The sequence below is a fragment of the Pholcus phalangioides genome, unplaced genomic scaffold, assembly GCF_987345545.1.
Source record: "Pholcus phalangioides strain wild (caught in Gottingen) unplaced genomic scaffold, Ppha-v1.0 ptg000015l_1, whole genome shotgun sequence".
In the NCBI taxonomy this organism is placed as follows: domain Eukaryota; kingdom Metazoa; phylum Arthropoda; class Arachnida; order Araneae; family Pholcidae; genus Pholcus; species Pholcus phalangioides.
The window spans coordinates 16,896,594-16,920,927 of record NW_028301608.1 but is presented as its reverse complement, the minus strand read 5'-3'; the positions used below and the strand labels follow the sequence as shown (position 1 = coordinate 16,920,927).

The 24,334-nt window shown below is 33.8% G+C and overlaps 1 protein-coding gene across 1 annotated transcript in view; it reads left to right on the top strand.

The window, feature by feature from the left end:
* The window catches only part of LOC149075573 (sorting nexin-32-like), a 55,036-nt gene extending 37,606 nt beyond the window's left edge, over window positions 1-17,430 (top strand). Inside the window, exons 9-15 of the mRNA XM_089243060.1 lie at window positions 2,265-2,349; window positions 2,585-2,624; window positions 6,237-6,323; window positions 7,983-8,072; window positions 9,330-9,395; window positions 10,087-10,268; window positions 17,222-17,430. Coding sequence (XP_089099186.1) covers window positions 2,265-2,349; window positions 2,585-2,624; window positions 6,237-6,323; window positions 7,983-8,072; window positions 9,330-9,395; window positions 10,087-10,266 — 548 coding nt within the window. The 3' untranslated portion in view covers window positions 10,267-10,268; window positions 17,222-17,430. The remainder of the gene's footprint in view (window positions 1-2,264; window positions 2,350-2,584; window positions 2,625-6,236; window positions 6,324-7,982; window positions 8,073-9,329; window positions 9,396-10,086; window positions 10,269-17,221) is intronic.
* The last annotated feature ends 6,904 nt before the right edge of the window (window positions 17,431-24,334 follow it).

The following is a 24,334-nucleotide window of genomic DNA, read 5'->3' as shown; positions in this document are numbered from 1 at the left end:
AGTGTTAAGTATCATTGAAAACAGCATTTTTTGTGCTTTCAGAATAAAAATATTGAAACATCTGAAAAGAAAATAGAAAAATCTTATCACACCTTGAACTTGAGCTCCAAATTTCCAAACTTTTTGATTTTCTTCAAAAGTCAGCTATTATTTTGAACAAAAAAGCTTGATGCAGAGTTTTAATTTTTACCTGTTTCAATCCTATTGTTTGTTAAAACTTTGTCTTATAAATTTATTTGCTTTGCTTTATTGATAGCAGTCAAAACAACAAGTTAAATTTTATCAAGTCATAAGAGAGTGCCATATATTGGTACATCCATAGTGAGAATTTGTGTTTATCCTAAATTTTGGTCCTAATTAACTAATATTTACATGCATATGTATGCAAAATCATAACACTGACTTACATGAATTTGACTTACGAGAAATGTGGGACTGATGATAGCAGTGTAACTTCAGGGTATTACTGTATTCTCATATCATAGTTTTTAATGTGTAGAATGTAATGAACTTTGATTTCTTTTTTGATATTATTTGAAAAATAATAACAAAAAATTATCTAGTCAGCATTTTGTAGAGGCATATATTTTCATTATTAGCTTAATTAGCTATGCAGTGAAGTCATGTTGGGTGTTTGAAAACAAGGTTTGTGCTTCTGCAGTGTTATGGATTTCTTGCTTTTATTTCCTACGTAAAAACGGCTTAATTTAATTTTCAATTACAATTTTCAACCTATAGATCAGAGTATACCATTTAAAATCTGAAGCAGTTTTATTAGCCGTTGAGCATATGGAAAACATGAGTTCTAATATGTAACTGGAAGTGGACCTCCTTTATACCATAAGAATGATTAGCAAAATTTGGGTAACAGTTTCGTAACTGATGATAATATATAAATTGTTGGCTTTAGGCATAGTCAAGAAATTCCACAGTGATGCTCATTTCAGAATGTAATGTAACAGCTGAGATCAGTATTATTAATCCTATGTCAATATTGATGATTAAGCTGCAAATGTGAAGTTATTTAGTGGATCCTGTAAGAATTGGGTAATTCAATTTTGGATAGTTTGAGTTTTTCTTTTTGCAGTGACTTGGAATTAACTAAGTTTGACTGTATACAATCTACCCTTAGTATTCGTGGATTTCGTATTCACAGTTTTCATATTCTTTTTCCTCGTTTTCTTGAAAACACTTTTGCAATGTTAATTCTGGTATTGGAACAAGATATATATTATACATTTCACTAAAGTGTTTTATAGAGCCCCTTCTACTAGTCTTTTTAGTGCTTCTGGAAATGTTTCTTGAAGACATCTTATTTCGATGTTTTTCAAAGCAAAAAACTTGAAAAGAAAATTTGAAATACTGACAATGGTTATCTTGATTGCTCAGTTTCCCATTATTATGGCATCAATGAATTTACAGTCAGATCTATAAAAATAAAAAATTTAATTTGACCAACCATCGCTGTAGCTATTCCTGCTACCCTTGATCCTCATGTAGAAAGTGCTACTTTTCTGTGGGTGAGATAAAAAAAAAGTATGCAAGTTATGCAGTGCATAAATTGCATACTATAGCTGTCGTTATTAAATCTTCAAGCTTATTTTTATACACATGCTGGCAGCTTTGCCATCAGATGGTGACTTATGGTGTGGTTTAGAACCTTCATATGAATAGCGGGAGTGACATCACAGCTGAGTTAGTTCTGACTGCCTATGTACGGTTCTGTTCAGTGCATATAAGCCCTAAGGAAAGAAGTTAGTTGCTTCTGTAGTGTAGTGGTCTAGCACACATGCGTGACATGTGAAAAGGACAGGGGTTCTATTCCCCCCCCCCTCATAGAGGCAGTGCAATTTTCTTTCCTAAATTCATCTTTGTGTCAACCAGCTATTAAAACTTTTGTATGAATAGCGGAGAGTGATATCTTCAAAAAAAGCTGACAGATATTGTAATGTTAGATAAGAAAACATTACAGAGAATCACTGGACACCCTTTTCTACTTGTGCCATACAAAGCAGATATAAATGGGATACCAAAAAGAAAAAAAAAATTCATGATTTGGGTTATTCACTGATTTTCTATATTTGTGTTGACCATGTGTATGACCGCTGTGTATACTGAGAGATGACTGGATAATATAAATCTTGTTATAAAAATATTTTTCTGTTTATAATTGCTATTCTCATGACATTATCTTTGTTCCGCTACCATATGGATCATCAAGTGGTAATTATGAATTTTTTTAAATAATATGAATTATTTCCTAGGGGTGTGTGCTGTTTTAGGTCATTTAGCCACTGCCTTCACATTAAGTTATGGCACTAATGATGAGTATGCCAAATCAGGGACCAAGTAAGTATTTCTTAAAAAAATAACTTTATAGTTAAAAATAAGATACTGTTGAACACTTTTTTTTTTTGCTGGTCACAGTTGGATTTTTTGTTATAATGTGTATGTTTTTTTCCCCACAATTTATGAAAACTATTTCTTTTTCATTCACTTGTATGTAAACACAGTATATACTTACACGTAATCCACATGATAAAAATATTCGTGAAAGAAATTTTTATTTAAATTTCTTTTCCAGGCTATGTAGTCTTTTTTCCGAGGCTTTAGAAATATCTCGGGTGAGCATCAGTTTGTATAATTTATATTACAATAAATGAGTAAATAACTAAATATATTTATCTAACTATTTTGATAAAATGCACTTTTTTCTACATAAACATATACAATTTAATTAGCAATATATTAGACCTCCCTAGTAATGAAATAACTAATAACCTAAGTGGGGGGAATCGGTTTAGAAATCATTTTTAGACTAAGAAAGATTTTGAATATGAGTAAATATCTCTGTGGAGCTGTAAATGGCTAAAATGAATGCATCCAAGCTAAACATGGCTATAAACTTTTTGCATTACTGAAATTTTAAAAATTGACTCGCACACGAAAATTATGTGGGCATGGTGGCCCAAGTTGATAAGACACTCATTTAAAGTACTAAAGGATGTTTATAGGTGTCGTGAATTCGATTCCTAATGTGTCCTTCAATAGATATGTGACAACATAAACACAGAAAAAGATTGCTACTACAGGAAGTCCCACAATAAGGGGTTAGTGCACCAACCTCTCGGTGAGTATAAAAAAAGCAAAATGTTAAACGCTGCTATTCTGAATTAGCAATAAATTTTAAGTCCCGGTCTAATTAGTCCTCGTGTGCAGAAAATGACCATGGTGTGAAAAAATTATCAAATTGATTAAAAATTACTTTTATACTCATTTTAAGTGTGTTTTTTTTAACTTTAGGTAATTTTATTAACTTATTTTTATTAATGTAACTAACTCTAACTCTTTAGGTCATTGACCTTTCTTAAACCGCTTGACCCACACATATCTTAAATACCCCACATGTAAAAAAAATCAATTTAGTTCCTCCAGGTATCAGAAGTTCTATTATAATTGAAGCATTCGGTCAAGAATAATGGTCAATGTTAAGTTTTTGTGAAATTGGTTTTATGACTGAAATGTCCCATATACAGCTTTCCTTACACGTTCCTGTAGAACCCAACAGTTGTAGTAGCTATGTACCTTTACGCAGCTGTAATCCATGCAAAAAAGGTGTTTCCAGAATTCAGTGATGACTTTTATTGTTTGTTCTCTAAATTTTGAAAAAATGACATATATCATTGTTTGGTGAAACTCTTCAATTGTAAAATGATGTTTTTTTAAAATAGAATATTTTTGATTAGTCATTTTCTGAAAATAAAATAAAATACATAAAATTAGTGAAAATGTCACCTTTTTTACACTGTACGTTGCTTTATTGGGAAGAGAGCTGTTACATAGTCTTGCATAGTTCAACAAATCCCAGTTTTGGATCATAATCATAATGTGCTTAAAATGATGTGGCACTTAGTGGTCGGTCAATCCAAGTATAAAAATGGTGCCTTATGCTCTTTTAGCAAATGCATTTCATGTTCAGTAAATGTATTTTGGGTTCGCCATCGCTTTCATAGAAGCAAATATCCATTGAAGAATAAAGCTGATGGTTAAATGTCATGAGATACTCTGCTACTGTAGTCTCAAGAATATAAGGTGGATGGGACAGAGGTGACCTCAGATCACATAGAAAAACTCAAATTATCTTTAAAACAATAAAAATGCTTTAAATGTTGTCTTCACTTTAAAAATAAATAAATAAAAGCAGAGCTAGATATATGTATACTTACTGTATTTCTATTTCTTCTCCTGTGTTATAAGATGTTTTAAAAAATGAGAAAAGTTTTTCATTTAATAAACAGTATATATATAAAAGTATCTGCTTGAAATTAAAAATTTTATTGTAATAAATTTATGCACTATCTGTCCTTAGAATGTGTAATATAAACCACATTCTGTAATTAGATGGTGGCATTTGTGAGTATTATATAACTTTCTATGAAATTTTATGGCCACAATTTCTATAAGACTAAGTTTGCATATTTATACAGGGTGTTCTGTCAATGGACAGACAAACTCGAAAGGTTGTTAGTAGGCATCAAAAGGAACAAAAATTGTAATGGAACATGGTGTTGCAAACCACGTTGTTGAGAGGGTGAAAATCGCAAAAAACGCATTCAGGCTCCGAGTCCAGAGGAGACGAAAGAGGAATGTCAGTTGATCACTGAATGCGTTCGTGGGTTTAATTGCCATATCTGATATGAGCAGCATTGTGAAACGCATGCACTGGGTTAGGATAACATTCTGCGGACAACGTAAATTAGCGCTATTGCAGTAGTAAGCACATGTAACAGTTAATTTCAATGAGTATCGTGATAGCTGACTACACGAATGAGGTATATGCTTATATGGATCTGATTTACTGAAGCAGATGGCAATGGGTGCTTAATGTTGCGGTTATACCAACAGCAATATCCGATGAGGCGTTGTCCGCACGATACTGCCTTTGCCTTGATCTATGGACTACTACAAGAGACAGGGACCTTTCACCCAGCACAGCATGATGCAAAGAGACCGTGCAGTGTATGCACTCCTCAAACGGAATACAGTCGAATCCCGTTTTAACGAATACCGTTATAGCAAAAATCTTGTTTTAACAAATACTTTTTAATCCCCCAAATAAGCTTACATAGGGACAATGCTAAGCAACCTGGAACGAAATTTCGTTTTAACAAAGTGATACCTCCGGTCTCTTGGCGGTCATTATAATGGGATTCGACTGTATTATGTGATGCCTATGGACACATCGGAGGATCTCGTAGTGCAGATTATGGCCGCTACGGCAGACATCAAAAGCATACCTGGTATCTCTGAGCACGTCAAGGAATCGTTTTTACATCGTTGTAGACTATGATAAAAATATATACTAAAATAAAATAACAGTCAAATTTGCTTCTTTTTCTCAGTGACCCCCCCCCCCCCCCCGAAAGTTAAAATGGTCTTTGTCCATTCAAGGGAGTCTAACAGTTTATTACACCAGTTACGAATTATAGGGCTGTTATAGTTTCTAACTGAAATTACTGTACAATGCTTATACAGTATAATACTTAGTATTCCTGGAAGAAAAAAAATAAAGAATTTGAGTTTTTTTGGATGGAAAAAAGTGGGAGTTAGTCAAGAAGGAAATTAAAAATTTTTCATTGTCTTAGAAACTTGAACTTTTGGTGCTGTGATTTTTGAGAGTCTACTGTGTTACATTTGGACCTACTTTACATTTTAAATTAACTTTCCCCCCTTTTTTTCTACAATCGGAATATTATCACCACATTCCTGCTGCCACCACGACCTATCAAGCTGGTGTTTAGTGTTTTTTTTTTTACTTTCTGTTCACAGGTGTTGTTAATTTGCTTTTATCTTTTTATTTATTTATATGCTTACAGGATTTGTTCCAAATTTGTAATTACCTAAGGCCATTTGGCTCTTTGGTAATTTTTTTTCCCCTCCCCTTTTCTCTGTATTCCACATTTCTCATTAATAAAGTATTTTAATTATGTGTTATGTCTAATTATGATTCATTATGAAAAACTTCATTTTGTTGCTGCACAGTATTGCTGATCTTAATCAGCCAAATAAAAACAGTCCAGAATCATAAATTTCCCTTTTGAGCCTTTCACTTTTTTTTTCTTGGCCATGTATTGTACATTATTTTTTTCTAGTTTATCATTGGTTATGCAAAATACATCTCAAGAAATTAGTTTTGTTAATTTTTGAAATTCATTTTAAGCACTTGTTATTTTCAGCATGGATTAGAAGTCTTGTCCTATAATGATGAAATCACTTTAGGAGCATATCTTGAACTTTATGCAAGGTATTTTGAGTCTGAAAAGGTAATTTTCAGCTAAATTGTATTAAAAATGCATTCATGTATAACTTAGTTATTAGGCTAAATAGTGTAATTCAAATTTAAAAATCTGTTAAGATCCATCAGTAAAACTGGTCTTAAAATTTCATTGATATCCATTGTATTTGTTTTTTAATTAATGATTGTGCTTAATGTAATGATTGAATTAAGAAGTCATGTTTTTTTAAACAACATGCTGGATAAAAAAAAAAGCTCTGTGCTAGTTAATGTTTACCTAGGTATGCTGTGTGTTATGTCTATCTATGAAGTTTTAGTAGTAAAAAAGGGTGTTAATTTTTCAGAGATCAGAAATAATGGGTTTGCCATAGGTTATTTTTATGAGCCTATTCAAATGTGCATGCAAGCATATTACTGGTGGGGGCATGATGATGTCAGTGCATACACAGTAAAATTCTGTAGTGTGTATATAACTATATCATCTATAATGTTACTTTTTCATGTGATGCACTTTGAATTATGTTGATATACAGGGTGGGCAAAAAAGTCTAGAAACTAAAAATGAATAAAAACTAGAAAAATAACCAAAATAAAAACGGTTTGCAGGGTTAGCATCACTAGGTCAAGGGAATTTTTAAAACTGAAAAAAAAAACTAAAACAAAACAGCTGATAGGTGGCACTGGTATGAGCAACTTCTGTGAAAATATGCAAATGAGACGGTTATAAGAAAACTTGGACCTGGTGCCCTCTGCTGTTGCTGGATTTGTGACTTGTCTGCAATGTGTTATTCCCTGTGGTGGTGGTCATGTGGATCACATACTGCTGTAATAAACGATTTGGAGGCATTCTGTTTGTTATTTGCGTATCTTTTCTTTGACTTGTGTATGTCAGTGCCACCTATCGGCTGTTTTTGAGTTATTTTTTCAATCCCAAAAAGTTCCTGTGACCTAGGGATGCTAACCCTGCAAACCATTTTTCTTTCAGTTATTTTTCCAGTTTTTATGAATTTTTTAAGTTTCTTCTGACTTTTTGCCTACCTTGTTAGCCACCTCGGGTTATCAGCCACCTCGTTGGGCATTTTGCTTGTTGTGGCGTTGTATTTGTATTACAACGATAACAAGGTGTTTTTCCAGTCCCTTGAGCATTGTCTGTGTTAACCAGCCCCTCCCCACATCCAGGAGCAAGACCTTTTATACTACTTAGATTCATTTTGAAATAAATTTTTGTATTGTACAAAAATTGCAAAGATAAAGTTGATCTCCAGATCCTGGTGAAGTTCGCCAACAATCCTTCTCTGTCTTTACCATTGCCCCCCCCCCCCAATGTTGGCCTATTCTCACTGACTTGTAAAAGTATCTACTTTTTCCCCTCCATATTTCCTTTAGATTCTTCAGTCCCTAATCACCTGCCATGGCTTTTCTTTTTATTTGATTTTCTCCCATGGCTCACTGTTGCAAAACAGAAGATAAAAGAACAATAATTGCAACTTAAGTGAATATTGTACTTATTCTCTGAACCATGGTAATTTGTTTGATGAAAGGTTAATGTACCCAAAAAAGAGGAGCCAAAAAATATTGAAATATAAATGATATTACACTTTATTATGTGTTCTTAGTTCTTCAGCAAGAATTTCATTGAAATATATTTCTAAAATGTGTTGAACTTTCTCATTTAATTCTTTTACAGGAGATGTTGTATCATCGTACTTGTTTGCTAGTAGACTACGAGAATTCAAATAAAGTCCTGGACAAGGCGAAACCTCAGAAGAGAGAAATGGTATATATAAATTTTTTTTTATGTGTATGTAATGAAAGGGTTCAACCCAAACAAACTAGCTCTCACAGTGACTCTCTTGGTTTGAAATTTTCTTAGTTAATTTTTTTGCATATTCTATGCATGCTAAGAAATGAACATGCTTTATATATTCTTGTGAATTGTATGCTGCTGTATATTATCTCCAGCTATTTATTTCCTAAGGTGGGGAAAAAAATGTGTGTGAAGACATCAGATGATATTATGCAAGAGTGGGATCCCTGGTCAGTGTGATAGTCATGGCCACTGCATCCAAGAGGTGGGCCCCATTCTGGTATCTTTAGCAGGCCCTTCTATAGTGAATTTATAGCATAAAAAAAAACTAGTAATTGTTCCTTTTAACAGAGCTGATCTCCCCATTAAAATGTCTCGCCACAGAGAGCAATAGGCCTACAAATGGTACAAATGTTCAATCATTCTTCAAAAAATAAGGATTACACTTCACTTCTCAAATATAGATGGCAGCACTGAAAAATCAGGCAGAATACTAGGCACTCACTTAGACGGTTAAATACACACACTAACATTTCAGGCACAACTCACTATGTAGTAAATTGTCCATGGCGATAGACCAGAGTTGTGCTTGGTTTGAAAGAAATTGCCCCTGGCAGTCCCATCCTTGTGGGGGCTATGGTGATAGTGGTCATATAATATTTATCCTCTGAAGACAGCACCCATAGTGTGTTAAAATGCATTAGAAAATTCCACGTGTCTAAGTGCAATATTCGCTGAAATATTCAAATTAAAATATTGGGGAAAAGTTGGAAAATACAACAAAAATTAATGGAGAAATTCCCCCCCCCCCCCGTTTATGTTGTTTTTTCCCAACTTTTCTCCAATTGTTAAATTCAAATATTTCAACGAATGTTTCATTTAGGAATGTGGAATTTTCTTTGTTAGCCTCAGGCGAGACAAGGGCAATAACTTTCTCTAATTGGGTTTTTGAGCACGAGGTGTTCATGAACTGAAGCATTTCATGGTACTATATTTTGTTCATGTGTTAAATATTGCTGCAGATTATATGGATTTTAAACCTGAAATTATTGAGGTGTGAATTATAGGCAGACTTTCTTCTTGGAAAACAAAAATTTGCATATGCGATGATTATGCTCTTGAAATTATAGCATTAGAAAAAATTTTCATTGTTGAAAAGAGAATTTGTATGGCTGGTGACCTACCGAAAACAATTGCTCAATGTTTTTATTTTATCTTGTATGATAGGCTGAAGAAGCAAAGAAGGCTGCAGAAAAAGCTTTTGAGGATTGCTCTGATGTTGCAAGACAAGAGGTAAACCACATAGATCTTTGGAAGTTATTTCAACGAAATTGTCTTGTAACAATAAAAACTCCTTTTTATAACAAGAAAGCAACTTTGATTATAGGCCTATTAGCATTTTGTTATTTTGTGCTTATTCATTGAATAATTCATTTTCTGATTCATTTTACTCTTAAGCACCATTGTGGGTTTGAATATGGATTTACCTTATATCCATTAAGTCATTTTGGGGATTAAAACAAAAGCAACATTCCCCCCCCCCCCGGATAAATTCTTTGGGAATATTCCCTCCCCCAAAAATAAAGAGTTTTTGCAATAATGGTGGAAATTCGGGAGATGTTTTTTTCGGGAGTCCTTGAGGTGGAGTAAAAATTTTTGGGAGCCTCCTGGAAAATCTGGGAGACTTGGCTGTTACGATATAGGATAGTCATTACATGAAAAAGTTTGGAACTTAGTCCCAAAGTTACCTACCGGTTGTTGTAATGAAATGGTTATAATAAGCATAGACTGCATATAAGAATACCAGTTCTTGAATACTAGGACCTAAAATATGCATAGTCTAAATTCATCATCAGTAAAATGATCTATCTTTTCATAATTTTCTGTATATTAAATTTCTCTCGATACACAGTTGTAGCAAATCAAATTTGTATTAAAATTTTTTTTTCTTACTCATGTTTAATTTATTTAATTATATTTTCAGATAAAATGCTTCCATCGTAGAAGGATAGCTATGTTTCAAGAAAATCTAGAAAAATTTGCTAGCGCCCAGCTACGAACAGCAAAAGATGTGTCTGCTATGCTTTCAAAGTCGCTCACTGCATTGAAGCAGTTTGAAATAGTGCCAGAAGCAACTTCCAGAGGGGCAGAAGAGGACGTTTGATAGTAAATATATTAATTTTTTTTCATGGGATTAAGATATTTGCCAATTTAAAACAAGGTTTTCATGGACCTCTGGATCCAAATGACATTTAAATTCATTACAGAGAGAATGAGTGTGAAAATTGCAAGAACTTTGTAATACATCAAGATAATGTAAGGAAAACATTAGTAATTTTAAGCTTGTTTATTCACTCTTTTGTGTCTTATTTGCCGTACTTCTTAGCTCACAGAGATATATACTCTATTGCAAAAGTATATAGACGATCCTCTTTCTTGAATAACCAATCAGCCGTTCCACATTTCAATCTCGTAATTTTTTATATATGAACTCCATGTTAGTGAAGTCATTTTAAAATATTAAAATAAATTTTCCTCAAGAAATGAATTAACAAAAATTAATGTGAAACAGCCTGCCTCAAAAGTATGTAGACTTTACTTGAAAAACTTGTAAAGCAATAGGTCGTGATATTTTAATGTGGCTGCTATGATGTAACCATTGAAAGAGTATAAATGCTGATTCGAAAATTTGTATTGCAAGTAGTTTTCATTATGCCTCTCAACATGCATTACACTGTGAGGAATATGGCTAAAATCTGAAGGGTGTGGCTGACAAAGATAACATGGTGCAGCAGATCAGGTACATATAAAATATTATCTAAACGTGAAAACTTAGATGCGAAATCGTGAATTGGGAGACATTAATTTACCACAAATATAGATATTTTTGCATCTAGCCACAATCGTGTGTGCACCAAATTTCACGATGCTTGTCAATTCCTGTATCTAAGGATACTGTTAATCGCTGTTTGCAGTCCAGCAATAAGCATGTGTTTAAAAACATGTGCTGTAGATACCTTCTAAAAGAACACTACAAAGATAATCATTTGACTTAAGCTAGAATGACAATGAATTGAAGCGATGAATGGTTCACTGTTGTCTTCAGGAAGTAAAAAAAGTTCAATTCTAAATGGACCTGATGGCTGTACTTATTATTAGCATGACTTCAGACATGGGGGAAGGGGAACCTCCCACTTTCTACTACGATCAGCAAGGATGAAAATTTGTCTTGGAGTAGGAAGCATTCAAATTCAATGGAACGATTGGTATTGGTTTTTGTGTAAGGTCGGCAGAAGTCCAAAGACTATCTGAACGTCTATATTTGTAATCAGGAGCACGACGAAGAGTCATTGTTAGTTGTTTCAACAGATCAATCTGCATCCACCGGTGCAAGGTTTACTGATAAGTGACGTTAGTTGGAATGGTCAGCTCAGGCCTAGATCTAATAGAAAAACTTTGAGGGGTTTTATTATCGCTTCATATTTATTCCGGGTGTTGCCAGTTTAAATTATTATAGTGTTGAAGTAGCAAATTATGCAAAGTTGGTTTTCTGTAGATTACATTTTTCTTGTATGTCCAGGGAAAGCCCCAAATGTCAAGTTTCCACCAGAAACTCTGATGTCGCAAATATTTTGGGATTAACGATCCATGGCAATGGCGTAACTGTAAATATTAAAATTATGCTGATGTCTATAGTTTATGATTGTTATTTGATGTCGACACTTTTGAGACAGGCTGTTCATTTTTTTAAATTTTTGTTAATTGATTTCTTGAGAAAAATTCTGTTAGACTATTGTGAAATGACTTTACCACCATGGAGTTCATGTATATAAAATTTGAGATTGAAATGTGGAATGATTGATTTATTATTAAAGAAAAACGATTGTCTATATTCTCTGTTCCAGAGTGGTGTACCTTAATTTTTAATGGTTTTTAAATGGTTTTAATGATTATTTTTTCAAGTTAAGACTTAAGGTAGGCATAAGGGTACCCAACTCAAATGGTAATAGTAAATATATCGATCTAAATCAATTTTTTTTTTAATTTTTTTAAACTGGTATTTTCACATATAGCAAACACAAATCAATCGAAAAAAATTTTTTTTAATCGTTAGTTTTGTCTCAGGTTTAAAGAGGTTATACTTTTGTGACAGACTATACAATTTAAGTTCCATTAACGTAGTAATGCAAATAAGACCAACAGATAAAGATATCTTTCTCGTAAACTTCTGCAAGTAAGTATGTAAATGAATGGAACAACCAACACTTTTTTCTTATTAGCAGATGTCACAACCTCCCAAACCCTTTTAATCCTTTCTGAACAGCCAGAGCTGAGCACACACATCTCAGTGATTTTCAATCATTCCATTGATGATCATAAGTTTGTTTAATGGTCATTCTCTTAACACTAGAATTACAGAAGCGAAGCAACTTTGGCATGTAGCAACACCGGGGTTGGTAAAAAAAAGGTTTTTTTTTTTTAAAAAAAACCAAAGAACCAGGTTTTTTTTTGGTTTTAATGGCATTTAAATTAAAAACAATAAAATTCCTGAAAAATCAGTAAAACTTCTAATAATTATTTAAAATAAAATGTTTGTTATTTTAATTAACACAATTCCCATATTAATTAATCTATAAATATTTCTTACATTTTAGTAAAAACCAACTTTTGCAATTTAGTTATTTTATACCATAACTGAAGATGATGTTTTGTGTTTGAGAATTCTTAATGTTACCATTAACCCCATAATAAAGATGTTTTCTCCAGTTACTTTCAATATGCTTAATTAGGACTATTTTGCAAAAGCTATGATGAAAACTAGGCAAATACGACATGTTTAATGAAGCATTCATTGATTAATGCAGATTAGTTAGCGATGATTTGTGATATACAGGGTGATTATAACTAAAGTTCTGATTTCAAAACACTGTAAAATAAAAAACCACTGGTTAGAATGACTTGAAAAATTGCATGAATGTTCCTGACTTAATGGAATTTTGTACGGTGAAAGAAAAATACTTATAAATGTAAAATAGACGATGCTGGACTCATCCAGCACATGGAAAATCAGAGTGGATATGATATCTAGTCAAGGCAAAATGATAATGGAATTAGTATGGCACGATTTCATAATTCATGGAAACTTCACAAAAATGAAGTCATTTAAACAACTACAACTTGCACAAGAAATGTTAAATATGTTGTTTATCATGTTCTTCTGGCTGTGAGGTGAAAGAACAAAAGTGTTTGTTCAACAGCAGATCAGAGTAGGCCTATGTCATGGTAATGATGTGCATGTGCTTTCAATTTACCAAAGTTTGCAATCCAACCACTGCACATAACATTTTTGGGTATTCCCAAAGCCAAAAGTTGCAAAGATTATAGTAGCGTTCACCTCTCAGGTGAACTGGTGTGGTGTCATGGTGCTATTGTCAAAATGGTTCTTTAGCAACTGCTTTGCTGGTGTTGCAATGTGCATCTTGATAAAAGTTGTGCTATCCACCAGGGCTGGAGAAATAAAAAAAAAATTTTGGTGCCAGCCCACTTCATTAAGAGCAAAGCATGTTTTTCCCCAAGAAAAACAGTTCCGAATTTTTTTTTTTACTTTTCCAGGACTTTATGACCCATTCTCATGTTGGAAGACACATTATTACAAAATAAAAAAAAATTGTCTCGTACTTACACTTCATTTTATCCACTGATACTGTTGAAGTGCTGGAATGATGTGGTTGTGCAAAATAGATTATACCTCTGGCCAAGTACAGCATCATTTACTTGTACATTTCAAAGCTTTTTTTTTTTATTTTGCCAAAGAAAATTCCTTTGCTTCATTCAATTGACTCATGCAAATTTTCAAGCCATTCTGACCAGCAGTTCTTATTCATGTTTTGGAATCAGAACTTTAATTATAATCACCCTGTATATAGCTGGTTATTTTTCATAAATCACTTACTACTGTACAATTTCTGACTGAAAATTACTTGGACAGGGATCACCAGCCACTTCACGGACTGGCTAATCTCAGACTTTTACTGCTGTACAGTGGAACTTTGATTAACTGGGGGTAATGCTGAAAATATGTAAAAAAAAATCAATATCAAGCCTGTGGTGGCGATATGAGATGTATGAGATGTGCTGCTTCCTGTGAAGAGAAAATGAAAATGTCTGTGAGGTAATGTAACTACTAGTGCACTGGTCTTTGTCCTTTAGGAGTAGTTGATGCCTTTTTGGATTATAAGACCACTTGTACCCTTAGCATAACAGTGAAGTCACTACTGTTGCCCCACCCATTTGGGCCCACCAAAAATCACAGCCTAAAGGCCCCGATGTAGGATGTATGGAGTCATGATTTTACCACATATCACGCTTTCGACTTAGAAAATACAGTGATACTTCAGTTTTTATCAATCCGTCCAAAAACAGTTGCCAAAATCCGAAATTAAATCTGAGGCACTTATTTCCATATGAATTAATGTAAATCCAATTAATTAATTCTAGACACTCCAAAACAATACCAAAACACATTTTATAGAGAATAAATATAGTGTTTTATATTAAAACAATAAGAATATTTAACATAAAATGTGAATATAAAAGACTAATGTAAAGAATAAATAAACATTTAACATGGCATTTACATTTTTATACCTTTCTGAAGAGTTTTTTTTGTCGCATGAAAGATGGCGAGAAGGGGGGGGGGGAAAGAGTTGCAGATATTATTGTTTGGAAGGGAATCCCCATAAAGACCTTAGGTATCTGGGGGTCGCTTTCCTTGGTCTTTTGGCGCTAGGATCAGCTTCAGAGTCAGTGGACCCATGTTGCACAAAAAAAACTGTCTAAAGAGGTCTGTTTCTGCTGCCTCTTTAAGATTTGCCTAAAATGGGGCAATGCATCATTAAATAAGGTGCAGACATGGCCTGCAACAGCTTTGTCTGGGTTTTCTTCATAAACCCCTGTATCTTACGCCAGTGCTCCTCTTGAATTTTTTGAACAAGCCTCTGCTGTCCTTAAAATCACTAAATACACTAGCTCTTGTCCCAGGCATTACCTTAAAAATATTGGCATACAACAGTCGCGCCTTTTCACATATGATGGCCTCTGAAAAAGAATCGCCATCTGTTTTTGATTCATCCAAATTCAATTGCTTCAGATTTCTGTTTTGTTAGCACATTCACACCTTTAGCCTCCTTTATTGTTTCTTTTTTCACCATAATAGAACTTATTGTGAATGGCGACTTTCTGTACATTCGGCTGATTTCACCAATCTTAATGCCACTCTTGTATTTTTCAATTATCATCTTCAACTCGATCATGTTCATGGCCTTCTTCGAAGAGCTGCTAGCTCTGGAAACTTTCTTTGGTCCTATGTTCGGCTACACGAGTGGGGTGATGTTCACACAACAAGAAACAACGGCACACTGAGCAGAAGAACAAAAATTAGCACGTGAGAATGGCAACGAAATCCGAAGGAACCAGTGAAAACTGAGACAAATTTTCTGTGGAAAATAATTAATGAAAACTGAAACCAAAAATAACCAAAGTCAATCAAAACCAAGGTATTGCTGTAATACATTTATCCTCACTCCCAAGCTTCTTCTCTTTCTTTTTAAATTGCCTTTATTCTTCAACTGATAAGAGCATCAAAATAAATGGAAATTGTTGCCATGTTTCTCACCTATTCGGTGATAAAAAAAAAACCCCTAGCTGAAATCTTTGTTTGCTGCTGATTTTGAAACTATAACCAGATCTCACGTTTGAAGAAAAAACACTAAGGTTAATTTGCATTGATTCAAACCTCCCTGTGATGAATGAATATTTATTTATTATCAAATCACAGAACCTCTACTGAATTGAAACACCAACAAGCTCACCTCAATGGAGGTTGGTGGCGAATGGCTAAATAACTCTCATTATCATTGGTAAGCAGAGAACATCTAGGTCTTGAGTATCGTGCACAGACAAGTTCAAATCATGGGCAAATGAAATTTCTTCCAGAAATTAAGAAATTTCATTGCTCTACTAATGTGTGGCATTGATGTTTTCAGCAAAACATCAATGAAAGCACACTGAATTCATTCAGTGCACGATGGGATTGGTATTGAAAAGCTGTCTCACCTATGTACTTTATTTTGCTCATAATTTCATAGCTATTCATGGTTTTTCATTCTGTGTAAATGTGATCTCTCCTCAAACTTCTCGACAGGGTTATACTTCAGACCTTTTCAGTGGCCTGTCAAGTGGAAATGAAGCAAAAAATTACAAGAGCTCAGAGAATTGTAATAACCTATATTGAGGTGTCAAAACACAATATTAGTATTTATCATACAAATGAACTATTTTGTCCCAAATTCCAAAAATCTTTATCACGAAAACATGATAGAAACTGAATATATGCAGTTTTAAAAAGTTTTTCGAAAGAAAAATGATGTTGAATTTTTCCTATTGCGGTCAAAATGACCACTTTCTGTCATTCTAGGTAGTTTGAAATTCCCGTCGTTCAAGAAATTTCCCTAAAAGTTATACAAAAAATGCATTGAAAAAATTTCAGAAACGTGATTTACCATAACGAGACAAATCTCCAAAAACTTGCCTGCCCAGTCAGGCATTAACTTATGAAATATTTCCAGATCAATATTTTATGTACCAGCATCAGTCGCGTGGTTGAGGAAAAAATACACAAATACACTGTCATAATTGTTACATGCTTCTGGCAATAGATCTGTCCAGCCCTGCCACCCACAAAGAATCATGTGAGAAATGATTTTTCTAAAAATTTCAGATTTGAGTTGAGGCAAAACCATTAAATATTTGGAGTTATTTCTGTATAATTGAAATATTTCACTATTAGAATTATAGACATGAATCTATTGAACTAACACTGAATTTAAAAGTTCTTGTACAAGAGATGTATAAACAGGGTTTCACTGCAGAAGCTTGATCTCTTGTATGTGTGATTTATGGTTTTAATGAAATAAAATGTAAGCATTGAATGTTAAAATGTCGTACATATGTATTGATTCAAATTTTGATTTGTAAGCAAGTTTAAAAAATTTATCAATAATACAAATCGTATTTGTTTTCGCCGCTTTATAAGGATTAATTCCGATTATGTTTTTCAGTTTTTCCATTGCTGGTGGTTGGAACATTCCAAAGCGGGCTCGATTTTGAAGTGATTAAGAGTTTTACAGTTTAATTTTTCATTTTAAATTATACTTAAATTTGTTGAGCAAGTAGTTGTTTAGATTTTTATTGCAGCAATAATGAGAATAGACTTGAGCGTGATCCTGTACAAAATCTTGTGAATAAATATTTATAAATTTTATTTTCATTTCGTTGACCATGTAGTCAGTTTTTCTTTCTTCGATTTTTTTCATATTTATAATCAACACATTCAAAGATTTAAGACTGAGAGTATTTAGAAATAATCAGTTTCTGAGGGTGAAAATAAAATTGTAAAAGAACTCTTAAAGAACGGAAAAACAAATTTATAAAGACAACCAGTAGTGTGTGAAAAAGATCTTCTAAAAGTTAAATCCAAGAGAGATTTCTAACTGGGGAGACATTACAGAATAATACATTAATCTGTATCCAGAAAGATGTCAAAAACTGAGGTGGGTGATAATTAATATACAGAGTGTCCCATAAATTCTTAAGTACACTCATGTCCATAAAATTAAAGATAATTCAAAATCACACAGAAATCGAAATCTAAAGTAAAAATTTCACCTGTAGAATTATCACACACATCTGCAAGAATGATATGCAAATTTCAGGAAGCCACCAGATGATGCCGATAGTACGTCACAAAAACGAGAGTGTAAGAGGGGGGGTATGTAAGGAATAGGAGCAATAAGGCAAAGAAGTAAAATTGTTCACAAGAGTTCTGTAAGGCGCTCAGTGCCATAAGCGAATAGTTATGACACAGAGGACGCATGTGGATGATTTTTTACGTGGTAGAATTATCGGCCACCTGGAATGTGGGCGTACTCAGATGGAAGTATCCGAGGAACTTGGAATTGCCCAAAGTGTCATCTCTAGGCTTTGCCAACGATTCTAAGATAACGGAAATGTCAGTAGACGTTACAGTACAGGTCGCCCCCGAGTTACAATGCCGAATGAAGACCGGTATTTGGCAGTAATTGCCAAAAGAAGCAGACGGAGCACAGCATTCGACCTGTCTCGTCAGCTATCTGCAGCCACGGGTACCAGTTTCAAGGCAAACCATGTACAGACGTTTGGGAGATATTGGTCTATATGCTCGCAAGCCTGTCAGATGTGTTCCACTCACGGCAACTCACTGTCGGCAGCGATTAGCCTGGAGTAGAGAACATGCAATGTGGACATCACCACAGTGGGCTTGTGTGATGTTTTCCGACGAGTCCAGGTTTAGCTTGCAGGCTGATTCACGTCGGACTTTCATATGGAGAACGCCAGGTACCCGTTACCACCAAGACAACATCATTGAACAACACCGTTAAGGTGGTGCAGCATTGCTCATTTGGGGTGTAATTATACCGGGTTCCAGAACAGATCTGCATGTTCAAACCAGAACCATGAAAGCTCAAATTTATCGGGACATCATTCTGGAACAACATGTACATTTGTTTAGGGGTGCCATGGGTACAGAATTGGTGTTTATGGATGACAACGCCCGTCCTCACCGAGCAAACATCGTAAACGAATGCCTTGAATCTGAGGATATAACCCGTATTGAATGGCCAGCATTCTCACCTGACTTGAATCCGATAGAGCATGTGTGGGACATGCTTGGCCGATGAGTTGCAGCCCGTCAACCACCTCCTACATGTGTACCGGAACTTCGGAGAGCATTGCTTGCTGAGTGGATTGATCTTCCCCAAGATCAGATCGATAATTTGATACTCAGCATGCCTAGGCGTTGTACAGACTGTATTTCATCGCATGGGAGACATACAATGTATTAACCATCATACCAACCATGTAATAGTAAGTTTTTGCAAAGGAGATATTTTTTACAATTGCTCCAGGGAGCAAAAATCATAGTTTTTATGAATGGTATCATACATACACCATCGTTTTTGTTCTTTATCTTTTGTTTAATAAATGGGCTTTATGAATAAGTAACGTTTGTATTGTTTCTGAACCTTTATTTGCCGGAGCTGGCATTATCCTTAATTTATGGATTCCTTTAATTTTTATGAATTTTTAAACTATTTATGAATTTATGGGACACCCTGTACATTGTATAATAATCTTATGTAACCTGTGTGTGTGTGTTCTCTACACAAATCTACAATTTTAATCCAATCGTCGCCAAATTTTATATACAGTGAAACCTGTCTGTAATGATAAACCTACTTGTAACAATATTTTCTTTGGACCCGGTGGAATTCCTCAAATTGTCTAAAACAACCTATTTATAACCATTTTTTGTAGGTCCCAACAGTATCGTTATAGACAGATAATCCATTTCTATTATTACCTTTTGGGTTTGATAATACGATTAAATAATCAACGTTTGGGTGTGTACCCAAAATTCCAAAACGAACACGGCTATACGCGTTTCGGAACTATATGTAGTTCCTTCATCAGTAGCAGAAACAAAGAAGAAAGAAAATATTGAAAAAACTTCTTATAGCGGGAGTTACTCGCTGTTTTAGACAAGAGTCAAATTTAAAAAAAAAAAAATTTGTCTCCTTATAGCGAGTAACTCCCGCTATAAGGAGTTTTTTCAATATTTTCTTTCTTTCTTTGTTTCTGCTACTGATGAAGGAACTTCATATAGTTCTGAAACGCTTATAGCCGTGTTCATTTTGGAATTTTGGGTACACCCAAGCGTTGATTATTTACTATATACTATGTATATATACTTTAATATATTATGTATATACTAAACAGCCCCCGACTTAAACGACAGGCTACTTCAAAAGTTTGTCAGAGCTGTGATAATGTCCAAAATGGGCAAAAAAACTCTGGCAACAATGGCTTTTGGAATGGTTACTTTGGTTTCCTAACAATACATTTATTTCAGACATGTATATGCTTCTATAATTTCTTTAATGGTTTGTCACTTTAACGCTGCCAATACATAAGGAAAACCTGGATAGTGCAGAGTGTTATAGCTGGTGTGAATATAAAGTGAAACCCCTTAATTACTTGAAATTCCTATATAACCAATGTTGATTTTCCTTTGATAATTTTCTCTTTAGTGACCAGAAAAAGTCGAGAAATCTTTTGTCAACTGTAATATAACTTAGACCATGCGCAAATGTCCTAAAAATGTCACTAAATTTTCTAAATTATTGTTTAAAAAGTATGACTATTTACTTTTTTGTTCATTCGATTATCAGTGGTTGCAGCTGATTCATCTTTTACAGCTGTATTCACAGAGTTTAAATTACAATCAAAATTAATCCTAAATTTGACCAATCTGTGTCGATCTCCAATCCTTTCACCTGCAATTGTAATTTAAACGGTGTCGGTAAATACGGCCATTAATGTTGCAGTTCAAATTGATATAACTTGGGTTATTTTTTATGTCTATTAAATATGCAAATTTCCATAAACTCTGGTATGATGTGTTTTTCGCCTTGAGACAAATGGTACCTGTACTCTTTCTGTACTAAGATTTAAACAGGTTATTTTTTGTACAAATACTGTTCATGTTGGTGGCAACATCACATTTCATTTTAATAATATTGATCAATATGTAGTCAGTTATAGTAATTGGTGTGAAAAAGTACTCCACATATAATGAATTGATTAACACAAAGTTGATGTCATTGTCATGGCTAACCCAGAACCGAGAGTTGGAACATTCTCTACAAGATTCTTTAAGAGTTTTTAATGAACTCTCATAAAAAAAATGGCCACCACAAAAAAAATATGAGGGTTCATTCCTGAAGAATCAGATTAGACTGTTGGCTATGATCCTCTGTTGACAACACACCTACAAATGGTTTAAGATTGGGAAACTCCTCTTAAGCTGCTTTAATCGTCTTCGTTACGTCCTATGTTCCTGAAAATTACTTTTTGAGATGATTCACGAAGACCAGTTAGGTTCATCTGCTGCCATCTGATATAAAAGATCTTCCATTATCCTCAGAAATCAACTGCTATGGAAAACTTAATTGGAGAGTTGGCAACACAACATCATGAAAACTTCCTGAATCTCTGTGAGGTAAATTGTTTTTGTTGCGAGAGGCATTGGACTTAATTCTGAATTTTTAATGACTCAAAAATAAAAAAATGTGATGAAAAATTAACCCTTTAAGCAGCAATTAGAAATCACTAAACCCTTTCAAAATGCTATATCTTTTTTGATGAAGTAGACTTTCTTCCGATTTTCAGCAGATTCAAAGTAAGGGGTATAGGGGAAAGTTTCCAATTGAGAAATCAACTTTACAAAATATCTGGCCTTATTTATGTTAAAATAAGAGGCTTTTATGGAGGTGAGATATTTTGCTATTGCTGCTTAAAGGGTTAATATATAACTTTTTTCTGTGGTAACAAATGCTGCATGATGGAAAACTGTTTTCTCTTACGTCCTTTTGTTGTCTGCACAGCTTGAATTTGTTGAGAATTTTGAGATGTAATACATCTGTTGCACAATGAAGACATAATGGAAGGCGAACAGACTTCACAATTGCAAATAAATAACAGTGGCTTTTTAGTATTTCTTCAAAATGAATTGAGTTGGAACAGCAAAAACATGATTTCATAAAAAATAATGCTGCTAACATTGTGGTAGATTTGTAAAGTAAATGGTAACCGAATTGCCTACATGTCCATTGAATGTGAATGGGCGATGCAATATTTTTTCATACACTCGACTATAATTAGTATACAGAGACCTTCAACAGGTATAGCAGAGGTGATTACATCCTTCATAAAATGTCATCTTTTTTTATGAAATAGGTAAAAAGTAAAAGGCATAGAAAAATGTTTCGTTGTAAAATCAGATTTATAAAATGTCTCAGCCTGTCATTGCTAAAATAAAAGACTTTTCAAGGCAGCGTGATATCGTGTCAATGCTGGTGAGAGGGTTTAAATTGATGCATATTCTATTCACCATAAATTTTAACAGTAGAAACTTGACTGTCCAACAAGTGTCGGGAAATTGAGATTCTACTGTATATAGGTCACTCACAAAATAGGACAAAAAATGGAAAAAAAAAGTTCTCAGGGACAACTTTACCTGCTAATAAATGAAATATAGTCAGTAATGAAGTTTGTTAAAAATTCATGATTAAAAAAATTAATTTAAATTTAACCATGTTAACAGATAGGCAAATCCGATGAAGCATTTTGCCTGTTTCAGCACTTATATTGTGATGTCAATTGCATTTTTAAAAAAATGTTTTATTTGTGCTTCTCGCTCTTTTTTTAGTCAATTTTACAGGGACAACAAATTTCTAATTTGTCTGTTTTGCAAGAGCTTGAGTTGCATTCTCAAAGTCTTTAGATGAAACATTACTGCAGCTTCATGTTGCAACCAAGAAATTTCGATTTTTTTCCCCCTTTAACTTATGGTGGAACCATCCTTCTGGTTACCTAATACCAGGAGACATTTTTACACGTTTTGTGAAAATGATCAAAAACTAAGCATGTTGAAAACGTGTTTCAGAAATAATAGATGTTTCTGAACTGAAACATGTGGTAAAGTGAAATAATTTTTCAACTGTACAATTTCTACAAGATATACAGAAGACTGGATGTTGTGAAGATATTTAGTATTTGAGATGTTAATTTTTTAAGGAAGGAAAAAACTCATCTCTGCCTCTACCGGGAGTCGAACCCGGGTCCCTCGATTGTTTAGTATTTGAGATGTTAATTTTTTAAGGAAGGAAAAAAACTCAAAAGTTCGACTCCCGGTAGAGGCAGAGATGAGTTTTTTCCTTCCTTAAAAAATTAACATCTCAAATACTAAATATCTTCACAACATCCAGTCTTCTGTATATCTTGTATTAACAAGTGGAGAGCGACATTCATGTCATATGTACAATTTCTCACAAAAAACAGCCAAGAGAAGGTGATTTAATAATTTAAGAAAAACTCTTTTTCCCAAATAAATCTAATTTGTAAATTAACTTGCAATTCTAATTGATTTTAAAAAGATGTTAAAGTGATGGCTACATTCTTAACCCAGACTACTACTAATCACAAAATGTGATAGGTGGCAACTGGTGTAGTAGGACTAGTGTTTTCACAAATGGGGGAAAGAAAGCTGGGAAAATTTTCATTTGGCTATAAACTATTAATAAAAAATATTTAAAATTGCGAAAAAAAGATGAAATATGAAAGTATACTGGCCCTAAAAATATATTATTGTAAAAAAAGAACATTTTTGTTTTAAGATAGAAAATTATAATTTAAAAATTGCGCTTGAGACAACCAGGAGAAGGACATTTCCTTAACACCTACTCGCTACTCACTGATCTCTCACTTAGTCATGCTTTACAAGATTCATGGTCATTTAAATTTCGGTACATCCGGTATTTTAGGTCTTCCTGTGTTTGTAATAGACGACCGCCCCAAAAAATTAAAACCTATTTTTGCCTCTACAGACTGTTTTAAATTCAGTTTCTTTCCCAATACCATACTGGAATGGAACAAGCTCCCGTCTACTATTGTTAACTGCCCCACAATCTCAGATTTCTTGTCAAATGTTACAAAGCATATGTGTACAAATCTACCGTGTCCTCTTGTATAGGCCTTGAACGGCCAACAATATTGCATAAACAAATAAAAATTTGTTCAAGCTAATTAAAAAAAATTTATTGATGAAAAAATTAAAAACTAGAGATAAAAATAGAAAGTGACAAAAGTTTTATGCCAAATATATATTTGATGCAAATTGCTGGGGACAAAATTTAGGTCAGTTTCATGAGAATCGCCAGTATATAAAATATCAAGAAATATATTTCCTCATTCAGGATGTTTAAAATTATAATGTGCAGTTTTTGAACATATGGTCAGTGGCGGATGAAAGTTGGTCGAGGCCTTGGGTGCAAAAGAAAATATTGGGCCCCTTAAATTCGAAAAAAGTGTGAAGTTTGGGGTTTTTTTGGGGCCCTTAGAAGCCCAGTGCCCCCGTCATTAAATCCACCTCTATATATGGCCTATTTTTTTCCTCAACAACTGTCTTAGTAATTTTCAAATTAATCTCTAGGAATTTTATATTATAAACAGCACTTTTCAACCTGGTGAATAGGAATGACTAACAAGTTTCTATGTAGATTTATGCTCTTCTG